Source organism: Eriocheir sinensis, unplaced genomic scaffold (assembly GCF_024679095.1).
Source record: "Eriocheir sinensis breed Jianghai 21 unplaced genomic scaffold, ASM2467909v1 Scaffold511, whole genome shotgun sequence".
Lineage (NCBI taxonomy): Eukaryota > Metazoa > Arthropoda > Malacostraca > Decapoda > Varunidae > Eriocheir > Eriocheir sinensis.
Window position 1 is genome coordinate 185,031 of NW_026111845.1, and position 18,181 is coordinate 203,211.

The 18,181-nt window shown below is 42.7% G+C and overlaps 2 protein-coding genes across 2 annotated transcripts; one reads left to right on the plus strand and one right to left on the minus strand.

The window, feature by feature from the left end:
- Nucleotides 1-7,483: 7,483 nt before the first annotated feature.
- On the minus strand, nucleotides 7,484-11,384 carry LOC126992871 (uncharacterized). Its single transcript, XM_050851691.1, has 10 exons — nucleotides 11,239-11,384; nucleotides 10,945-11,122; nucleotides 10,336-10,474; nucleotides 10,079-10,253; nucleotides 9,780-9,936; nucleotides 9,452-9,613; nucleotides 8,689-8,888; nucleotides 8,514-8,602; nucleotides 8,107-8,258; nucleotides 7,484-7,729 (listed from the first exon to the last, which is right to left on the minus strand). The coding sequence occupies exons 1-10, from the start codon at nucleotides 11,275-11,277 to the stop codon at nucleotides 7,548-7,550; spliced, it is 1,473 nt and encodes a 490-aa protein (XP_050707648.1). The 5' UTR covers nucleotides 11,278-11,384; the 3' UTR covers nucleotides 7,484-7,547.
- Nucleotides 11,385-12,812: 1,428 nt separating this feature from the next.
- LOC126992869 (cytochrome b-c1 complex subunit Rieske, mitochondrial-like) lies at nucleotides 12,813-15,946 on the plus strand. Its single transcript, XM_050851688.1, has 5 exons — nucleotides 12,813-13,099; nucleotides 14,508-14,651; nucleotides 14,962-15,136; nucleotides 15,312-15,460; nucleotides 15,596-15,946. The coding sequence occupies exons 1-5, from the start codon at nucleotides 12,889-12,891 to the stop codon at nucleotides 15,733-15,735; spliced, it is 819 nt and encodes a 272-aa protein (XP_050707645.1). The 5' UTR covers nucleotides 12,813-12,888; the 3' UTR covers nucleotides 15,736-15,946.
- The last annotated feature ends 2,235 nt before the right edge of the window (nucleotides 15,947-18,181 follow it).

Below are 18,181 nucleotides of genomic sequence, written 5' to 3' on the forward strand. Positions count from 1 at the left end.
TTCTTCTTCTTCTTCTTCTCTGCCTCTACATTTCTTTCACGTCACTTCAGGAACCTATTTTTACGGTTCAATCTTCCTGTGTAACGTCTTCCCTGTCCCTTCTTCATGCACTATAGCTGTTCACCAACATTAGCGATTCTGTTTGTCCACGAAGTTACTGCAACGAGAGAATAACCGTCAGAAAAAAAGTATCACAAGCTTGCACAATGTTCTCTGACTAAAGGTCCTCATTTCCCCGTTAGATTTAGTGTTTCTTCTATTGTCAAACTCAACACCACCCAGTTATGTTCCTTTTCATCGTCTAGTCAGTCTTCCCTCAGTCAGTGTGCTTTATTCTTATTCCTGCACCAGTTCGGCATTTTAACACAGCTAACCATCAGACATTCCACTTTTTTTCTATTTTCAGTCATATGACGCCAGCCACTTTAGCTAAAATCTGCCTGGGAACGTTACAAAGCAAGGAACGTCTGATTTTTTGAACGACTCAGCAATTCCGTAATTAATATGTCCTCAGTTCCTTTCTTCGGTCTCTGCGGTATGATGTGACGGAAGCAAATATTACACAAGGCCGGGAATATCTGACTTTTTAAACAGGGATTCTAGAGATTTCCACTCAGCGGCAGGCATTTAGTTACCAAGTCTGTCACTCCTTAATTCCTTACGTTTCTTGCAAGTTCATGAGTTTCTGCAATGCATCGCTTCTCAGTCAGTAGGCAAACGTTCCAATCTCCATCAACGTTTCAAGTGAGCGGGGAGACTCAATATTGTTCTGCCAAACCACTCGTCACTGTTCGACTTTCTTTTTTTTTTCTGTTCATTGGTTTGATGTGCATTCTCGCAGCACCTCGTTAAACATTGCGGATTCATATACACTTAACATTATTTGTCTGTTCATGTGTCTCACGTGCTCCGCGGCTCCTCGTTAAAGATTGCGGATTTAAAACGTTTATTCTAATTCAAAGCAATGCTACGTATCAGGATATGGAGACGTCTTTCCTTTCATTAAATTACTCTACGTTACCTCACATCACAGGTCGTTTACATAGGAGAAAACTTCGAAGCCAATTTATGAGTTTACATTACCTCCTCCTATCCACCCTATGAAGAGTCTCATCACTCATCAAACTATTGACGCAAAGAAAAAAATGAATACACAACAAGATGGAGAGAAAAGTCCTCAAGTCACACAAACTACAAAAATTTACACTATCCCTCCTTTTCTCTTTTCCAATTACCTCTGCTTCAAACTAACCGTTCTTTTCCCTCTTTATTTAAGGTAAAGTCAGGGGCATACGCTATACTGCGCGTGGCCCTGGTGCTCATTCCGCCACACTGGCCCTTGACACAGAGCCAGCATGACATCCGGGTTTCCACAGTTTCCCTTCCCTAGGTTTCCTCAGGTACTAATTTACCGACCAGCCCAAAGGGACGATGAGCAACTGGGTAGCTGCACGCCGGCTACCCAGGCCCGCGGATTCGTAGTTAGTCATGCTAGCCACTGCACCACGGAGGCAAAGATAAAGTTAAATACAACACGAGGAGGAAGAGATTTCATTGACGCTTAAAGGCTATTACACTGGGCAAATTTTCTATGGATCTTCAGTCAAACCAAGATTTCCGCTGGCGTTGTTCTCATATTTGCGTGGTTTTCTGAAGTGTCCACGATCTTCCAAAGCTACGGTAGATTTCACTGAAGGACGACGGTATTACTCATCATCTACATCAGCAGCAATAACAACAACCCATTTATAACCAAGTTAGCGGAAATCGTGGTTTGACTGAAGATCCACGGAAAATATGCCCAATGTAATAATATCCCCTGTAGGCAACCACTCGCAAGTTGTACACAAGGCCAAGCAGCAACTACCAACACCTCAACCTTGCGCTGCTTTCCCTCACACTAATGATCTTTTCCCGCTCCTCCTCCTCTTACCTATGACGGCTCCTGTGTACTGAGCTAACCCAGGCCACACCTTCCTCGTTCACTCGCTTCACTCACTCGTCAGAACGTTACCCTGCTCAGCTGTGGGTAAAACTGAAGAACTTATACTGAGTGACGCCTCTCTCTTTCTCTCCCTCTTCTCTCTCATCTCCGCTCACTCACTCGCTCGCTCGCCGCAACGTTATTTCTGATGCGGTTCAGCTCCCTCCTATGTCATTTTTTGGGGCGCCCAGCAGGTGCAGGCTAGTTCATTGTGCCGATATAGGGGGGAGGGAGGAGAGGGAGGAAGGGAGGAAGGAGGAAGGAGAGAGAGAGAGAGAGAGAGAGAGAGAGAGAGAGAGAGAGAGAGAGAGAGAGTAATAAACAATAATAAGGGGGGGGTGAGGGGTTATTTCCTATATTCCTTACACCAATGCACAGCCCGACTTCTTCAGAATATATGAATGGGCGCAAAATAACTCAGCGAGATTATCATTTTTACCTACATTAAAAAACAACATTATGATAAAAAGAATAGGTCAATAAATGATTACATAAATAGGTCAACAAATAAATAAGTAAATAATAAATAAACTCGCAGCCGAACAGGAAACTTATCATAGAGCAATCAGAATCCTTTGAGAACAGAAAACAACAACAATAATAATAATAATAATAATAATAATAATAATAATACCTGCCTTGAAGAAGGTTGCCCCCCTCACACTGGTAATAACTGGCAACACTTTTAATCACCTCACATTGGCACATACGGTGTTTACATACATTACAAAAATAAACTGTAATAGTCATAAGAGTAATCAATACTTACACATCCTTGCCCAATACCTACCCGGCTATCTACCTGCCTACCTACCAACCAGTTTTCTTGGTTATTCCACACTGCTCTAAACCACAAAGCTACGGTACCTGACCTTCAAAAATTACAATTATATTACGCTTCCTACCTGTCTATCCAGCCACCCACACACCTGCCTCTACACACACCACACTGCCCTATATCGCCAAGCTCCTGGAGTGGTCTATAGAAAGCGTTATCCGGGCCGCTGCAGGAATTAGTGCTGAAGGTGGAGTGTGGGGTGTGGGGTTGGGGGTGGATGGGCGTGGGTGTGGGTGTGGGTGGGGAATGGGTGGATGGTTCAAGTCGACCGTTCATACCCCCCCCCCCCCCCCACCCGCCGTTCTGCACAATATCTATACAATGGCAGAGGTTTCGTATTACAGTTATTTCTGTTGACTTGCGCCTCTCCAGCAGCTCCTTCCTTGCCCCTGCTTAACCTGGTTTGCTTTTCCATTGTCTGTTTGTTTGTTGTGTACACCGGCACTCTGACAGAAGCATCCTCGTTTTGCTCATCCCCGCCTCAATGAACTTTCTTTAATATATACGCCTATGTTCATTTTGTTCGCTACTCCTCATTTTTTTAGCTCAAGTTTCCTCACGCTTCATACTTTATTATTTGATTTTGACTTCATTTTTTATACTAGCAGATTGAAGCTTTGTCATTCGTCTCATTTCCCTATCACATTCTTAGTTTCTACGTCACGTATTTACTGCGCCAGGACCCCTCTCTTTTAATTCCTTAATAATAATAATGATAATAAAAACGTGTCGTGTCGTGTGGTGTGGTGTGGTGTGGTGTGGTGTGGTGTGGTGTGGTGTGGTGTTGTGGAGGAGGTAATGCAGCGCACCCCGGAATGAAGATACTCTGTGTTGACTTTTCATACATTGTAATTCTGGGTGTTCATTGTTTGCAGAATTTGGAGCGTGTACACACACACACACACACACACACACACACACACACACACGCACACAAACGCACACTCTGAAATTTGTCCTCATATAAGTACGAGTTCGTAAAAGTAGTTAAGATAAGATTTATTTCTTAATACAATATCATCTCCCTTGATAATGATAAAATGAAATACATTCTTCACACTCTGTAACGCCAAATTTGAAGATAAGTGCGCTAAAATTACTATCATTTAGAATTACCATGATAACGCAAATTACTTAACTGTGCATCCGCGGCTATACTATAACAAATACTACTACTACTACTACTACTACTGCTACTACTACTACTGCTACTACTGCCACCAATACCACCACCACCCACGCCCACGCAGCGGTAAAGGAGCGCCCCGCCCTTCGCTAAGTCACCGTAAAGGGAGCGAAAAAAGTCGAGGCCCGTTGGTATCAATTAATATTTCTCGGGTGACGTCCTGTGTGTGTGTGTGTGTGTGTATGGGTGAGTGGCGGGTTGTCTGTCTGTATCGAAACACCGCTCCTTTTCTGTTTGTCTGTCTGTTTACGTGTTTCTCTGTACTGTTCTATTTCTTTGTTTCTGTTTATCTGTCTGTCTTGCTGTCTCCCCGCCTGTCTACCTGTCTTCTTGGTTGACGCACATACATTCTCTCTCTCTCTCTCTCTCTCTCTCTCTCTCTCTCTCTCTCTCTCTCTCTCTCTCTCTCTCTCTCTCTCTCTCTCTCTCTGATTCACACCTTATCAAAGTGCACTAGTAACAAAATCAAGCAATAATAATAATAGTAATAACAATAATAATAATAGTAATAACAATAACAATAACAACAATAACAATAACAACAATAATAATAATAATAATAATAATAATAATAATAATAATAATAATAATTCGCAGTAGGCCGCATGCGCATCCTTCAACAACATTTTTTTCATCTCATCTATCTTATTTTTTATCTCAGGGCAAAACTCATTATCCCATCCTCCCTTACGTCATTAATACTAGCTTTGTTTTTTTTTCTTCTAACGCCTCTTCTCCTGTCCTCCTATGGCAATATAGTGCAATAAGTAGAGTTAGCTACAAAGTTACATTAATTTATTTATTATCTCCACACTCATTACCCCCCACACCCCTCCCTTTCATCACAAATTCAAGCTTTCTGATCTTTCTTCTATCGCCTCTCCTTTCCTCCTATGGCAGTACATACAGTTAGCTACACAGTCACATCAGTTCAATAACAGTATGTCAGCGCAACATCCATATATCAATCATCCTTTTCACCATCTTTGTTTTTCCTTTCATCGTCTCTCCTGTCCTCTTATTTATCCATTCTCTTGTTCATCACCTATACCAGCAGCCTTATTTTTCACGGCGTCTCCTCCGGTCTATGGCAGTAAACACAGTTAGCTATACAAAGTCACATCAATTTATCAAGAGTTGTATGTCAGCGGAAAACCCATTTATCCACCACGACGCGCAGCAGTAAGCACCCTCGCACCCTCGAAGTGCTCCGTCACACCCATACAGGTACACCATAAGGGTTATTAAATGTGCGCCCTCCTCCCGCCCTTCCCATCCGTCAGGTACACACTATGTTTATCAAAGCTTCCCCTTCCACGTGTCTAAACGGTGTGAGCTTTAACGGTGCCTGGTTGATAGCTGAAAATCGACTTCGTTCTCGCCTTCGTGCGCTATGGAGTGCAAGAGAGTGTTGGCGAGATGATAGTGTGTGTGTGTGTGTGTGTGTGTGTGTGTGTGTGTTCTGGGTCGGTTGGGTCGAGGTGCCTTGAGTGCATGAAGAGCCGGGAGGGAGGGAGGGAGGGGGGGGGGGGAGGGAAGATGGGCGCAACACTGCAACACTCATGAAGAACGGGAAGTGAAATTCGGGAAAGTCAGAGAGTGAGAAATACTGACAATTACATAGATGACTGGAAGATCATGGCGTGAGGGATGGCAGGAGAGAAAATACCATTAGGACCATTAATCAAACAATAAGTCGAACGGAATCGGAACTGAAGCGAGTCGAAATTATTTGAGCAGCTTACTGATACTACACATATATATACACATCTAGGCAGGGCAACAGAAAGCACCAGATATTACTAAAGTCGTTCACTACATAAAGGCACTGCAAATCTTAAAACGCAGTGTCACAAGTGTATCCCATGAGCAGCTTGTAATGCCAAACAGATACTCGAAGGATATCTTTAGAAAATATTAGTTTTATTGCTTACACGGGCAACTAACGCTTAAATAAAATCCTTAGTTGTATAATCACACTCTGTACTGCCTGGGGGTTGGGATGGCATGCTCCTCCCTTCTCCTTTGTTATTTACTTGCAACAATAAACTATCAATCAATAAGTTATGTAAAATGATATAATACAGACCCCGGAAAGTGGATGTAGGAAGATAAAATATTTGTTACAAGGGTTTTAAATGAAGGGATAAAAAAAGTAAAAAATATATAGAAGTGTGATTGGGGCTTGTTACCCTCACAGCCTCTCTCCTCCTCCTTTTCACTGCTTCCAAGACCACGAGCAGGCACCCTTTCAACCCTCAATAATACTAAAGTCATTCATTGCAATAATAGTCACAACCAGAAGTCACTAAACCTTTACACTTCCAAGGACACATCTAAAACTTTTGCCAAGGTACTTAGTTTTGTTCACCTGCCAAACGTGACTGACCTTCCACGTCTCCCTCTGACCCGAAACTGACGCTGGATTGGCGGGACTGGGCGCGTGAAGCCAGAAGTAGATACTCAGACTCGTCCGCTTCACTCTCAATACTGAAGCACCGAACGCCCTATTGTGTTGTAGCCATTAACCACCTCCGTATTCAGTGTTAAATGCAAGACTTTAATAATTTGTACCGGCTGATACTTCTACTAATTAGGTTCTTTATACTCATACTTATTAGGTGATACGTATGCAATCTTCCTCGCGTGGGAAGATGGTAAAACCCTTTAGAACGAACGACTAACTTCACCGCTCCATTCCTCCTCCATCAGCTACCCCCCCTCCCCCCAAACTACCTCTATGAAACTGCTCGATGGTTGTTCGCAGACATTACGCAGTTCTATTTAAAAGCATTTCTGCTTAACTTAAATCACTCCCACTATTAAGGATTATACCAAACTTAACCACTTAAAAAGGGTAGTTAATGACCAACACAATCATCCTAGTTAATGATCAACACAATCATCCTATCATAAATTCAACTTTCCTGTGACAAGCTTTTTTTTTTTTTAGACAACTTAAAGTCATACATCCACTTCATTTCTAAAGACTGCCTAACATCTTTCAGAAACGTGTAAAGTACATATTATAGAAAGTGATCACCTGGTTCGTTTCTGATTATATAATTCAATGGATAAGTGTTTGGTCTGACACTGGTATATTATAGTTTGGTAGTTATGAGTGCCACCCCGCTTATACCATTTCTACATATACTATTTAGAAAGTACCAGTTGTGTATCGTTGCAGTAGAATGAAAAATAGGAGTGGATGATAAACAGGAGTGGGGCTCCGTGATGGGAACGGGTGGGGTAGAGAATGGTTCCTTGCCACCTCTCAAGACGACATGGAGAAGATTTTTTTAACTTAAGGGTACAAGAGAAGGACAAGGGTGGTGATATTCAACGAAGGTCAGAGTGAACAGGTGGGACGAAGGAATTCCATTAACCCGCACCATAAGGAGACTCATCCACGAGGATCCCCAGTTTATCCATACCACCGTTAACTTCATGCATGGCTTCCAATGAAACTCTTGGGTATTGTGAGAATATAACTATAATATATGCAATAAAAATTATAACTCGAACAAACTCACATAAAACTATTTCTGCGGTAAATTGCGGCTCTTCCTGTCCCTGAGGATGACTATCGCCAGGCACAGCACCAGCATCAGCATTATGCACAGCAGCACCACCATCACTGTGTTGACGGTGGACACGGGCGCGGCGTGGGGATGGGCACAGCAGTCGTGCGGCTCCTCCGTCTGCGCCGCCACGGGGACTCCTGCAGACACGTTCACCAGTCTTATAGTAAATTCGTGCTACTAATGAATGGTTCCGAAGCTAATAACTGACAACTATGAATTAAATATTTTAAAGAATCTTTGGTCAGGGTTATTAATTTCATATTATAACTAATGCAATGTCCAACTTGATAACTGATCACGTTAGTTATATCAATTACTAATCCACCAATGGTTAGAAATTTTGGTAGAAGCTAATATGGGTAAGGCGTTCATGGGTAAGGTTTAGATAATCCTAACAAGAGTAACAAATTATGAACAAACTTTTAGATCAATAGATTAAAACCAGTTTTTTGAAGGGCGCTGAAGGGCATGACTAACCTTCACTTTCTCAAAAGAACAAACTAAAATTGCTCACGTTTCTCGCCGCTCTCCTCGGCGGACACCACTTCCACGGAGCGGTACATGTCCACCTGATCCACTTCATGCGCCCCGTTCTGTGCGACCTCCTCCACCTGTCGCCTACGTCGCCTCTTCACTTCTTCGCTCCGTCTTGGGTGGAAAGATTCGCTGCGGGAAGATAAAGTAGTGCAAGTCACTGCTTCACCGAGAAATAAGGAGGACTCGTGACATACCGGCTGATTACGAAGTCATGCATTATAATATTGTTGTAAAGATATATGCTCCCTTTAGTCGGGATTATCTTAAACATGCATATAAACATACAAACATACATATGCCGATTGCAGCAATTAGTTAAAACAGAATATCTGCAGAATTTGATGTTATAATCGTTTCTTCGGACCTCTAACATTACTTATCTACCTGCAGGGGGGCGGCTCAGGGCAGATCTTGTAGCACACTTGGACGTGGCACTGCAGAACAACCTTGTTGGAGGTCGGGAACCTGAAGGCCTGAAACAAATTGCCAATCAAAACAAAAACTTGTGGGTATATGCATCGAGGTAAAGCACATTGGCAAGAACGTAGATCTCTTTTACCTTGAAGAATGCGTAATGCAGAGTCACAAGGTCACCGTTGGTCCGCGTGTGTCTTTCCTTAATGAAGTGGGAGAATATCTTTGGCTTGACAGAACAGCCAGACTCCACCACGGTCATCTCGCCGCTGTATACCCTGGAGGCTTGGGCCACTTCAGCGTTTTTGCTTGTGTCCCACTCAATCTGGGACTTCTTTTCGCCACCTGGGGGAACAGTTTCAGTACAAAAATAAAAAAGAATAGCTTGCTCAACAAAGCCTTGAAAAGCAAAATGGATATGGGCTAAAAATTGCCACCACATTAAAATAACGTAGTTAAGACCTCCTCTCTTACTTTGAAGTTTTGCTTCCCTTTCTATAGAATGGACAGACTTTAGCAAACTAATACTGTTCAGATTCGTACAAATGAAAGTGGTTCAGCTTTCTAGGAACTTATAATACATTAAAATAAATTGCTTTCTTTGGAAAGATAAAACCACCGAGGATAACATTGATAAGGTTCCGATAGTTAGATGATAGATAAGTTAAAATTGTTTAAAGGATAAAAGCAAATATGTGGATTACAATAATGGTAGAAGAGTGGGATAAGCTTTGCAATTGTGTGGCGAGTGCCGATACTACATGCACCTTTAAAGTTACTCATAGAAGGGGAGGATAGGTGGGGATACTCATAGAAGGGGAGGATAGGTGGTGAAAGGTCTACAGGAGCTGATCTCTGTACGCCTTCCAGACCGTTTCACGTTCATATCTTACGTCCTTAGAACTCACCGTCCACCGCGAAACAAGCCAAAATGTTGGAGTCGAACCAATAGACCTCATCAGTTAGGGTGAAGATGAGGGTGAGGACGTCTCCAATGTACACCAACTCGTTGTTGAGCGACGGGGCTGTGGGTCCCTCGCCTCGCTGAATCTCCATCCACATTTTGGGTCCTGTACGAAACGGTTGAATATATAATTTTTCTAACTACAATAAACTACCTGCCTCTGGGACAGATTTTTGGTCCTGCATGAAATCTGTCTGGAATCTGTCAGGAGTACAAGTCTTCTCAACAATCATACGTCACCAGTTACAAAACCCTGTCTCAGAGACACTCGCCTGGGTGCTGAGCACTCTCCAGGGTGGCGCGCAGCTGGCGTGTAGCGAAGCTCCACTCGATCGTCTTATTGAAGTCGTCTGGTCGGTCGCAACGAACGATCACACTTACGTCGTCTTCACACACAATGTCGGGTTCCCACTGGATCATCAGGCGGTGCTGAAAGACCGCAATAGTGTCATGATGCTACACAACCATGTCAGCTTATAATGAACGTGAGCTGCCGCTCAGTGTCATTCAGCCTTACGCGACTTTGCACAAGTTTCAACTACCTATTCCGAGCAGAGTTCATGCAGCTCACCTCTATGACAGGGTCCAGGTAGGACCTGTCCCTAAGAATAACTCTGTTCTCTTCGTCTCCACAGGTGCCGTGCTTGAGGTCCATGTACGCTTCCTGAGCGCCCTGGCCGCGGAACATCATGCACTCCGAGAAGTGCTGGTGCGGATAGATGTAACCAGAGAAGGGAGCCGAAAAACTGCAAAGATCAGATGATTACCTTTGGAGAACTAAACAATCAGAATTTGTAATTACCTTCACAACTACTCTGCGTGACCCACCTCAACTGAACCTGCATGTGCGTCTTCAAACACCTGACTTGCGTGTTTACCACCTTGCGCGGTCCCACCTCGGAGTACAAGCCCAGCTGACTCGGGAAGTGCGATGTGCTGCCCGCCCCAGTACTTGGACTCGACGGTACTGTAGAATGGGCACATCTTTAGAGATATCAATTAATCACTTCTAGAAGAACTACATCCCGACCATCGACTTGGTCGTTCCTTTTCCAACACCTGGGAAAGCTAACCATTTTCATGGATTTAGTTTAGTTTCAGTGAACCGTAGTATATTAGTTGTATAAGGTTACTGTGCTGTCATTCCTTATTTCATATGGCCCTGGTAATGAATTTGTATGTAGTAATTACATGGTCGTTTTTTCAGTTACCTTACTATATAGGACTAGACTCGCATGAACCGTCGGAAAACCAAACTTTTTAACGGAGGGATTAGGTGATAGGACCGAGGACAACACCCTCCCCGTAGGAATATTAAAGCATTCACTTATTTTCCAGTGACCCCGAGGCATGTACTCGCCTACAAAAGTCTACCCTTCAAGCATCCGGTTAAACTAAGCATTTTCCAATCATATAGAACAACCACTACTTCCTCACCTCTGTTGACCACTGGCCGCGCTGGTAGGAGGCCAGGGTGCGAGGGCGGCTGGTTCTGTGCAGCGAAGGGTGGAGGTTCCTGCTGGTGACCTCGCGGCGACGCATCCTCAAGCGGGGCATACGCGGGCGAGTGAGTGTGCGTTTCGGGCTTGGTCACCCCCGCCTCCACCATCAAGGCCTAAGATCCATTGCATAATTACTTTAATACACGTGAAGAACGCTTAACAGAAAAAAAAAATAAAAAGACACTACACGAAGCCAACTACACACACCACCACCATGAAGACGGCTCACCATGACGAGGCCGGCAAATAACAGTCGAGGGAGTAGCATGGTTGTAAGGTGTGCCTCGCCCGGGGTGCCAACACTGCACTGCGACCTGCTCACCTCAAGACCCACAACCTCGGCAATGAAGCAAGAGCGTCTCTGCTGGCGAATCAGTTTCATGGGCTGTTCGGGCTCCCAGAATCATTGTCATCTTCTAAGGGTTTGCCACATGCATCAAAGCCTAAGTAACTGCCCTTCTAAGCATCAAAACGAGAGGTGTTGGGCATGGTATATGGTGTAACGTTATCGTGAGAGAATTACTCTTCTTATAAATGACCAGGCATGCGATTCCAGACTGGAGTTCATCTGAGCATACGAAATCAAAGAAATAGGAACGTGTGCAGCTATGAGATTAATCGCTAGGTGTAGGCATATGTAGTCACGGTGTTTAAGGCCTACCATGAACTAAGCAGGTAAGAGATGAACCAGTTAATATTGACAAAACCTAATCATTACACTACTGAAGCTATTCTGGATTGAACGAGTAAAAGTCAGGCTATTCACAAAGCAAATCTTTTTTTTTTTTTTTTAGAATCAGAAATAAGAAGTAGTTAGATTTGGTCGAAGCTTCATTTCACACATCTACATATTTTTGGTTAACACTTCCCGTCCTGGTGTTTTAAATGGTTTCTTTTTGGAGCGAATAACTATAAATGGCTTCATAACCTCTACATACTGAGTGAGGAATTAACACCAGAGGATGAATACCAACAGCTGTATGACAAGAAAATAAATAAATAAAAGAGTAGCCGATCTACATCTCGGAAGGTCATTGATGTGACTGAAGGGGCAGATACCACCTCCTTTGTTTGCTCATGATTGCTCGTGGTTAATGGAGAATGTTGAACGCATGGCTTGAATAAAGTTGAATAGGTACAGGATTAGTCGGTGGGATCATGTAGCCTACTTGGTGGTGAGATAATGTATGTAGCCTATATTTTTACTTGCCTGGTGAAGTATTTACAAACTACTAAAGACATTGCCTAATATAGGTTACATGGATATGCACCTGCTGGCGTGTGCCCTTATGGCTGGCTGTAGGGAGGTGCACAACACCCACTGAACACCCAATCATTTATAATTTCCGGAAAATAAAACTTTTCCCTTTATAAAAAAGCATTATTTTTTTCCCAGGAATAGTCTCGATATCAGTAAGCTAAACTTCCTCAACAATGCCCGATATTCTTGACCCATAAATATAATACTAGTACTGATATTACCATAGTAATTATGATAATTATAATTGCAATGATGATGATGACGATGATTACGGTACGATAAAAACGATAGTAATAATAATAATAATAATAATAATAATAATAATAATAATAATAATGTAATCGAGTAAGTCTTGAAAGTGAATACTAGCTGATGTGATATACTTGTTTATATTTATGGGCGGTGAATAAGACGACTGGCTACTTATGAGTATTTCGTGGGTAATCTTGAGACGAATTAGCAAATATAACTTTGTGCTGCTGATTTTCTAATGGTTGTTTGGGTGCCTTAACATTAATGAGACGGGCCAGGCGGCGGCCGACGAACCGTGCGGCGGCCAGGACGGCCCTAGCGGCGGAGTGACGCAACACACTCACCCAGGAGCACACGGCCCTCGAGATGCTGTCCTACATCGGCAGGTCCGGCCAGCTGGCCCCCGCCGTCAAGGCCTCTGCCCAGGCTGTGGCCAACGGCTCCAAGAACGTCCTGCCGGGCGTGGTGGAGGGCGCGGCGGCCCCCCTGGTGCAGCCGCCCACCCTTGCCCTCTCCGCCGCCGCCATGGCCGGCCGCTGCGCCACGGGGCCGCTCAGGGCCAGGGTCGGTGTCGCAGGTAGGTCAGGCGAGTGCCGGGCCCCGCGCCTCACCTGCTGGCCGGGGGCGGCGCGGGGCTGGGCGCTGGGTGGTGCTGGGGGCAGCTGGTCGCCGTCAGCTGATCGGCGGCCGCCATGTTGGGGAAGGGTTGTCTGGTATTTACTTAGGCCTGCCGCTGAGGGGCCGCCGGCAGCACGGGCGCCCCGAGGAGTTCATCGAGGGAACTTTTTGTAGTACTCTTAAGGATGCAGCTATGTAGATTTTAAAGTGATTTAGCTGGGACTTAAACTTCAATTATTCGTAATCTGACCTGCCCTGTGCAGCCCTACAAGACAATTGGTGTTTTTCATAAAGTTTGTGAAAGAGTTGCTGTACCAGTGTATCAAAATACACTAAATGATAATGCTAATATTTAATAATTTAGCAGTCTACTTAAACCTAGACTTCATTTCTGAGTAAAGTTCTGTATGATGCTTTTTTAAGTGATGACATTTGTTGTTATTAGAAAACAACTAGGAAGGCACCAGTGTGAATATTTTGATAGATAACTGTCTTTACTGATGATAAATTACCATCCTTAGCATTGATAGATTATAGTGATGAAAAGTTACTATTTTAGCAGCAATAGGTTGGTATCAGAAGAAATAGTAACCTAACTGGTGTCAATTTTTCATTGAAACAGTATAAAAACCATGTTATTCAGTAAAAAAAAAAAAATTATGAAGTAAAATTTGAAAAAATGGGGTTCAAAACAGCTAGCCATGTAACCCTCCTAGAGCTGGAGGAAAGCACTTCCTCTCCCCATGTTATAACAATGTGGCTCACTGTCAAACATGCAGCTATTCAATTGCAATTATAACATGCTACCACTGAGCTAATTTGTGCCCCAACTTATTTAAAAGTTAGGTCATGGTAAATCAGTTACAGCTAGTGAGACATGTAAAAGGCAAATAATCATGCACTGCTTTCTCATTTTCAAACTCAACATTACAAATATGAGGCTATGAGAGACAGCCAGGGGAGTTGTGTAACAAACCTCTAGTTGATAATCAATATTAGATTAAGCCTTATACTTTTCTTGATGTTTCCCTTATTTTGTTTTTCCTTAAACTCTGTAATCATGTCATTTCTTAAGCAGAAGCAAAAATAAATAAGTCCTGGCCCTAGCACTATTAAAATTAATATTCTTTTATATTTGAATGGTGATACTAATTTTTTAGTATGACCCACAAGTGCATAAGAAAATAATCTCAGAATGAGAATGAGGGAAAGGGGGAAGCTTGACAAATTAAATGAAATACCAAGTCATGGAGAAAGTTATAGTTTGTGACCTTGGAATGAACATAGGGTATATAGAGGAGAAATTTGACAAATTACATGAAATGCCAAGTACAGAAAAAGTGGTGATGGTGATAGTCTCTTTGCAGTGACCTCACAGGTGCGATATGCACATACGGACATCCAGGTGCCAGACTTCAGTGACTACCGGCGGGAAGACGTGAAAGATGCACGAGCCAAGTCCACAGAGTCTGCCTCCTCCCGGAGGTCATTCACCTACATGCTGGTGGGAGGTAAGATGGTACTCCCTCCTTGTGCCACTTCCCTTTTGAAAGCAAAGACAACAGGACAAAGCTACCAGTAGTCCTAGTCAACCTCCCAAAATAAATAGTGCATCTGCTTTATATTGTGCAATCCTTCCTGTCTTATGGTAGTTTAACAAAAGGCAAGCCTAGGATATGAACAAGAAACTGTAAGGACATTCCTAGTGCTGTGGGATATTACTTGATCAGTTGTGAGTTACTGGAATTAATTGTTGTAAAGTCATGAGTGAATGATCATTACACAATTTATGCAAAACATTAACTCTGCTGTGTATATCAGGTGGGACAGTGGCTGGCCTGTACACTGCCAAGACTGTGGTGACTCAGTTTGTGTCATCCATGTCGGCCAGTGCTGATGTCCTTGCCCTCGCCAAGATTGAGATCAAGCTGGGTGAGATTCCGAAGGAAAGTCAGTCACCTTCAAGTGGAGGAAAACCACTCTTCATTAAGCACAGGTGACACAATTACACTACAACTAGCTTGTATTTGTCATGTGTGCATGGAAATCTTTGTCTGTTCATCTATTTTACTAGTTTTTTTTTACACCAGAAAATTTTCAAAGGTAAAGGGCATTGAATATAGAGTAAATGAAGTAAATGATGGTAATAACTGAAGAGCTTCACCTCACAGGACTGACGCAGAAATTGAGACAGAGAACGGTGTAGATCTCAGTACCTTGAGGGACCCAGAGGCAGACGCTGATCGTGTCCAGGAGCCAAAGTGGCTGGTGGTGATTGGGGTGTGTACTCACTTGGGCTGTGTGCCTATTGCTGATGCAGGTATGTTGGTGTTGTACATTTCCAGATCCATTTTATTTGTAGAAAAAAAATGCTATTTGTTTTCCTTATATCCTAATACTTTATTTTTTCTCGATCCTTTCTCATAATTGTGATCTGCATCTTTTTTTTTTTCAGGTGACTACGGAGGCTACTACTGCCCCTGCCACGGCTCTCACTACGACTCCTCAGGACGTATCCGCAAGGGTCCGGCACCACTCAACCTAGAGGTGCCTCCCTACACGTTCCCTGAGGAGGGTCTCTTGTCAGTGGGTTAAAGCATGAAGAAATAGTACTATATGTTTAAGTTATTTGCTAAAAGTTCTTTAAATGTCTAGAAATGAATAGTGTATGACTTGACAGTTACTTCAAATCTGGTTGATCATCACGAGTGCAAGTTTCATTCCCTGAGAAATCATGTACAGAATAATAATGATAACACATTTCATTGTTTTGGTCTTGTAGATAATGTATAAAACAGAAGGCTCCCTTCTTCGGTATTTATGTGAGAACCAATGACATGTAAAATAAAACTGAATTATTTTAAGATCCTTTTTCTCTCCTTTGAGAAATGTGGAAATAGAACAGATTGTAAGCACAAAAACTTTCATTGCTATACAACTTTAACATGATATAAAGTGATAGGTTAGTGACAGGTGAACAGTATTACAATATTTACACAGTGGCAATACATGAACCATGAAGCACCCTGTGGCTACATCTCGGGTTGGACACCAAAAGGATGGCTTTCCTATTAATTATATATTTACAGACAGTTTTAATATTAGGTGAAGGTGGAACCTTAACTCCTCAAAAGACAACGAATCTTTAAGGTTAGTACTATGTAACATTCCTAGTGGCTAGATTTGTGGCTTAAAAACTGTATTTGTATTCCTGTGTCAGCAGTCTGTTGCTGAGGTGTGGGAAAATGCTACAGCTAACTATACATGTTACAGAATGGCACCTTGGCTACTTCTATTCTGCAAATGTCACATTAACTTGTTAAGGCATGATCTAGATCTCCATGCAAGTTCATTTTACTGTCCAAGGTCTAATGCCAATCAAATCTCACCGATCATCCCTACAACAGCTGACTATGGGGCACGAATCTTGCGAGTTAACGAGAGCACACACAAGGCCTGGAATCATGTGTCTTAAATAAGGGATCTAGACTGAGCACTTCACTAATGCAGCACACGTGGTGTTCATCCTTAACCAAGGCTACACCAAACTCCAAATTATTACCATTCATTTTGCCAAGTAAAAGTTAAGCCTTCACTTTCATTGTCATATTTTAAATAGGCTGAACACAAAGTTCCAACAGTTTGGACTTAATTGGGCAATAACTAATGCATATAAAAGGACAATGCTCCTTCCAAATAACTGACATGGTATGCATACTTATATAATACACCTACCTTGGATGAAATACTGCATTAACCCATCCACTCTGTGTAAATATGAGACTAGCAAAACAGCATGAAATGTACATTAGTGTGCTCCTCTCATAATCATGTAGACACTGGTATTTTTTTTCATTCATATCATTGTTACTGGGTGGTTTTGGTTACAAAATAAACCTACTTGTGATGGCTGGCATCCAGCCTGAGAAGAAGTGAATGGCTATCCTTGTGTTCTCACCAAATCCATCCTACATTACATTACTAGCCATCTTTACCATCACACACTGAGGGAGAGAAAGAGGATAACTGACCAGTTTTTAGACCTTTTGCCACATGTCACTATGGCCTACAATTTACTCCAACTTGGGGTTGCAGGTCATGGGCCATATAAAAAAAATATAGTGGCCATACCGAACCAGTGACACTACCTATGTTTGGACACTGGTGGCCATACTGAAGCAGACAGGTTACAGATGACAGGCCGAGGCATAGATTTTCTATAGGAAAAATAATTCAAGGCACCCTTTGAATTGCACATCAAAGGGAAGTAAATATCAGCGAGACCAGTGCAAAGATTAAATAATCCCAGAACAAGGCAACAAAGGCCATGTAGCCCTGCATAGGTGACACAGAGGAGTGACACCACTCTCCCTAAGAAGCTATAGTAAGGTGCAGCCTCACAACTTTCTTAACATAAACCATGGAGCCACCTAGCAATATTTTAAAACAATGAATACAAACACCTACAATGAAGTCTATGGTGCCTGCTTCCCTGACAACAGCAGCTTCACTGATACTGTGCATGATGGACACAAAGGATCATAACAATCAACTACCTGTGCCAGCACAGGCAGTGACTTCAGCACCAATCAACTGTCTACAGCTTTTTGGTGCACAATTTACTATGAATAAAACAACAATTAAGATTCATGTGATTAAAAATAATGTACTCAGAAGCTAGTGATACATTTCACATCATGGTTTTTGAGGTTTGTGGATCAGTTTGGTGCAGCATGAGGCAGTAATCACATAACTAGGTGGGCTGTATGCATGCTGATATGCACCCAGGATCACTGGGCTTTGTATCGATCATCTAGGAGACCATTCCTCAGCGGACAGTAACATGCAGGTGACTTATGTGAAGCTGGCAAAGGGTCTGGTAGTCGGTAAATATACACAGTCATGTCACTTAGCTTTGGAATAGATGTGTCTGGGATAGAATAAATCATTCATTACGTCTGCAATTATGATGATTTATGAACATGTTTTTTTGTAGCAATGGGAGTCATTTGATTTGTTGTAACCCGTAATCCGGGCACAC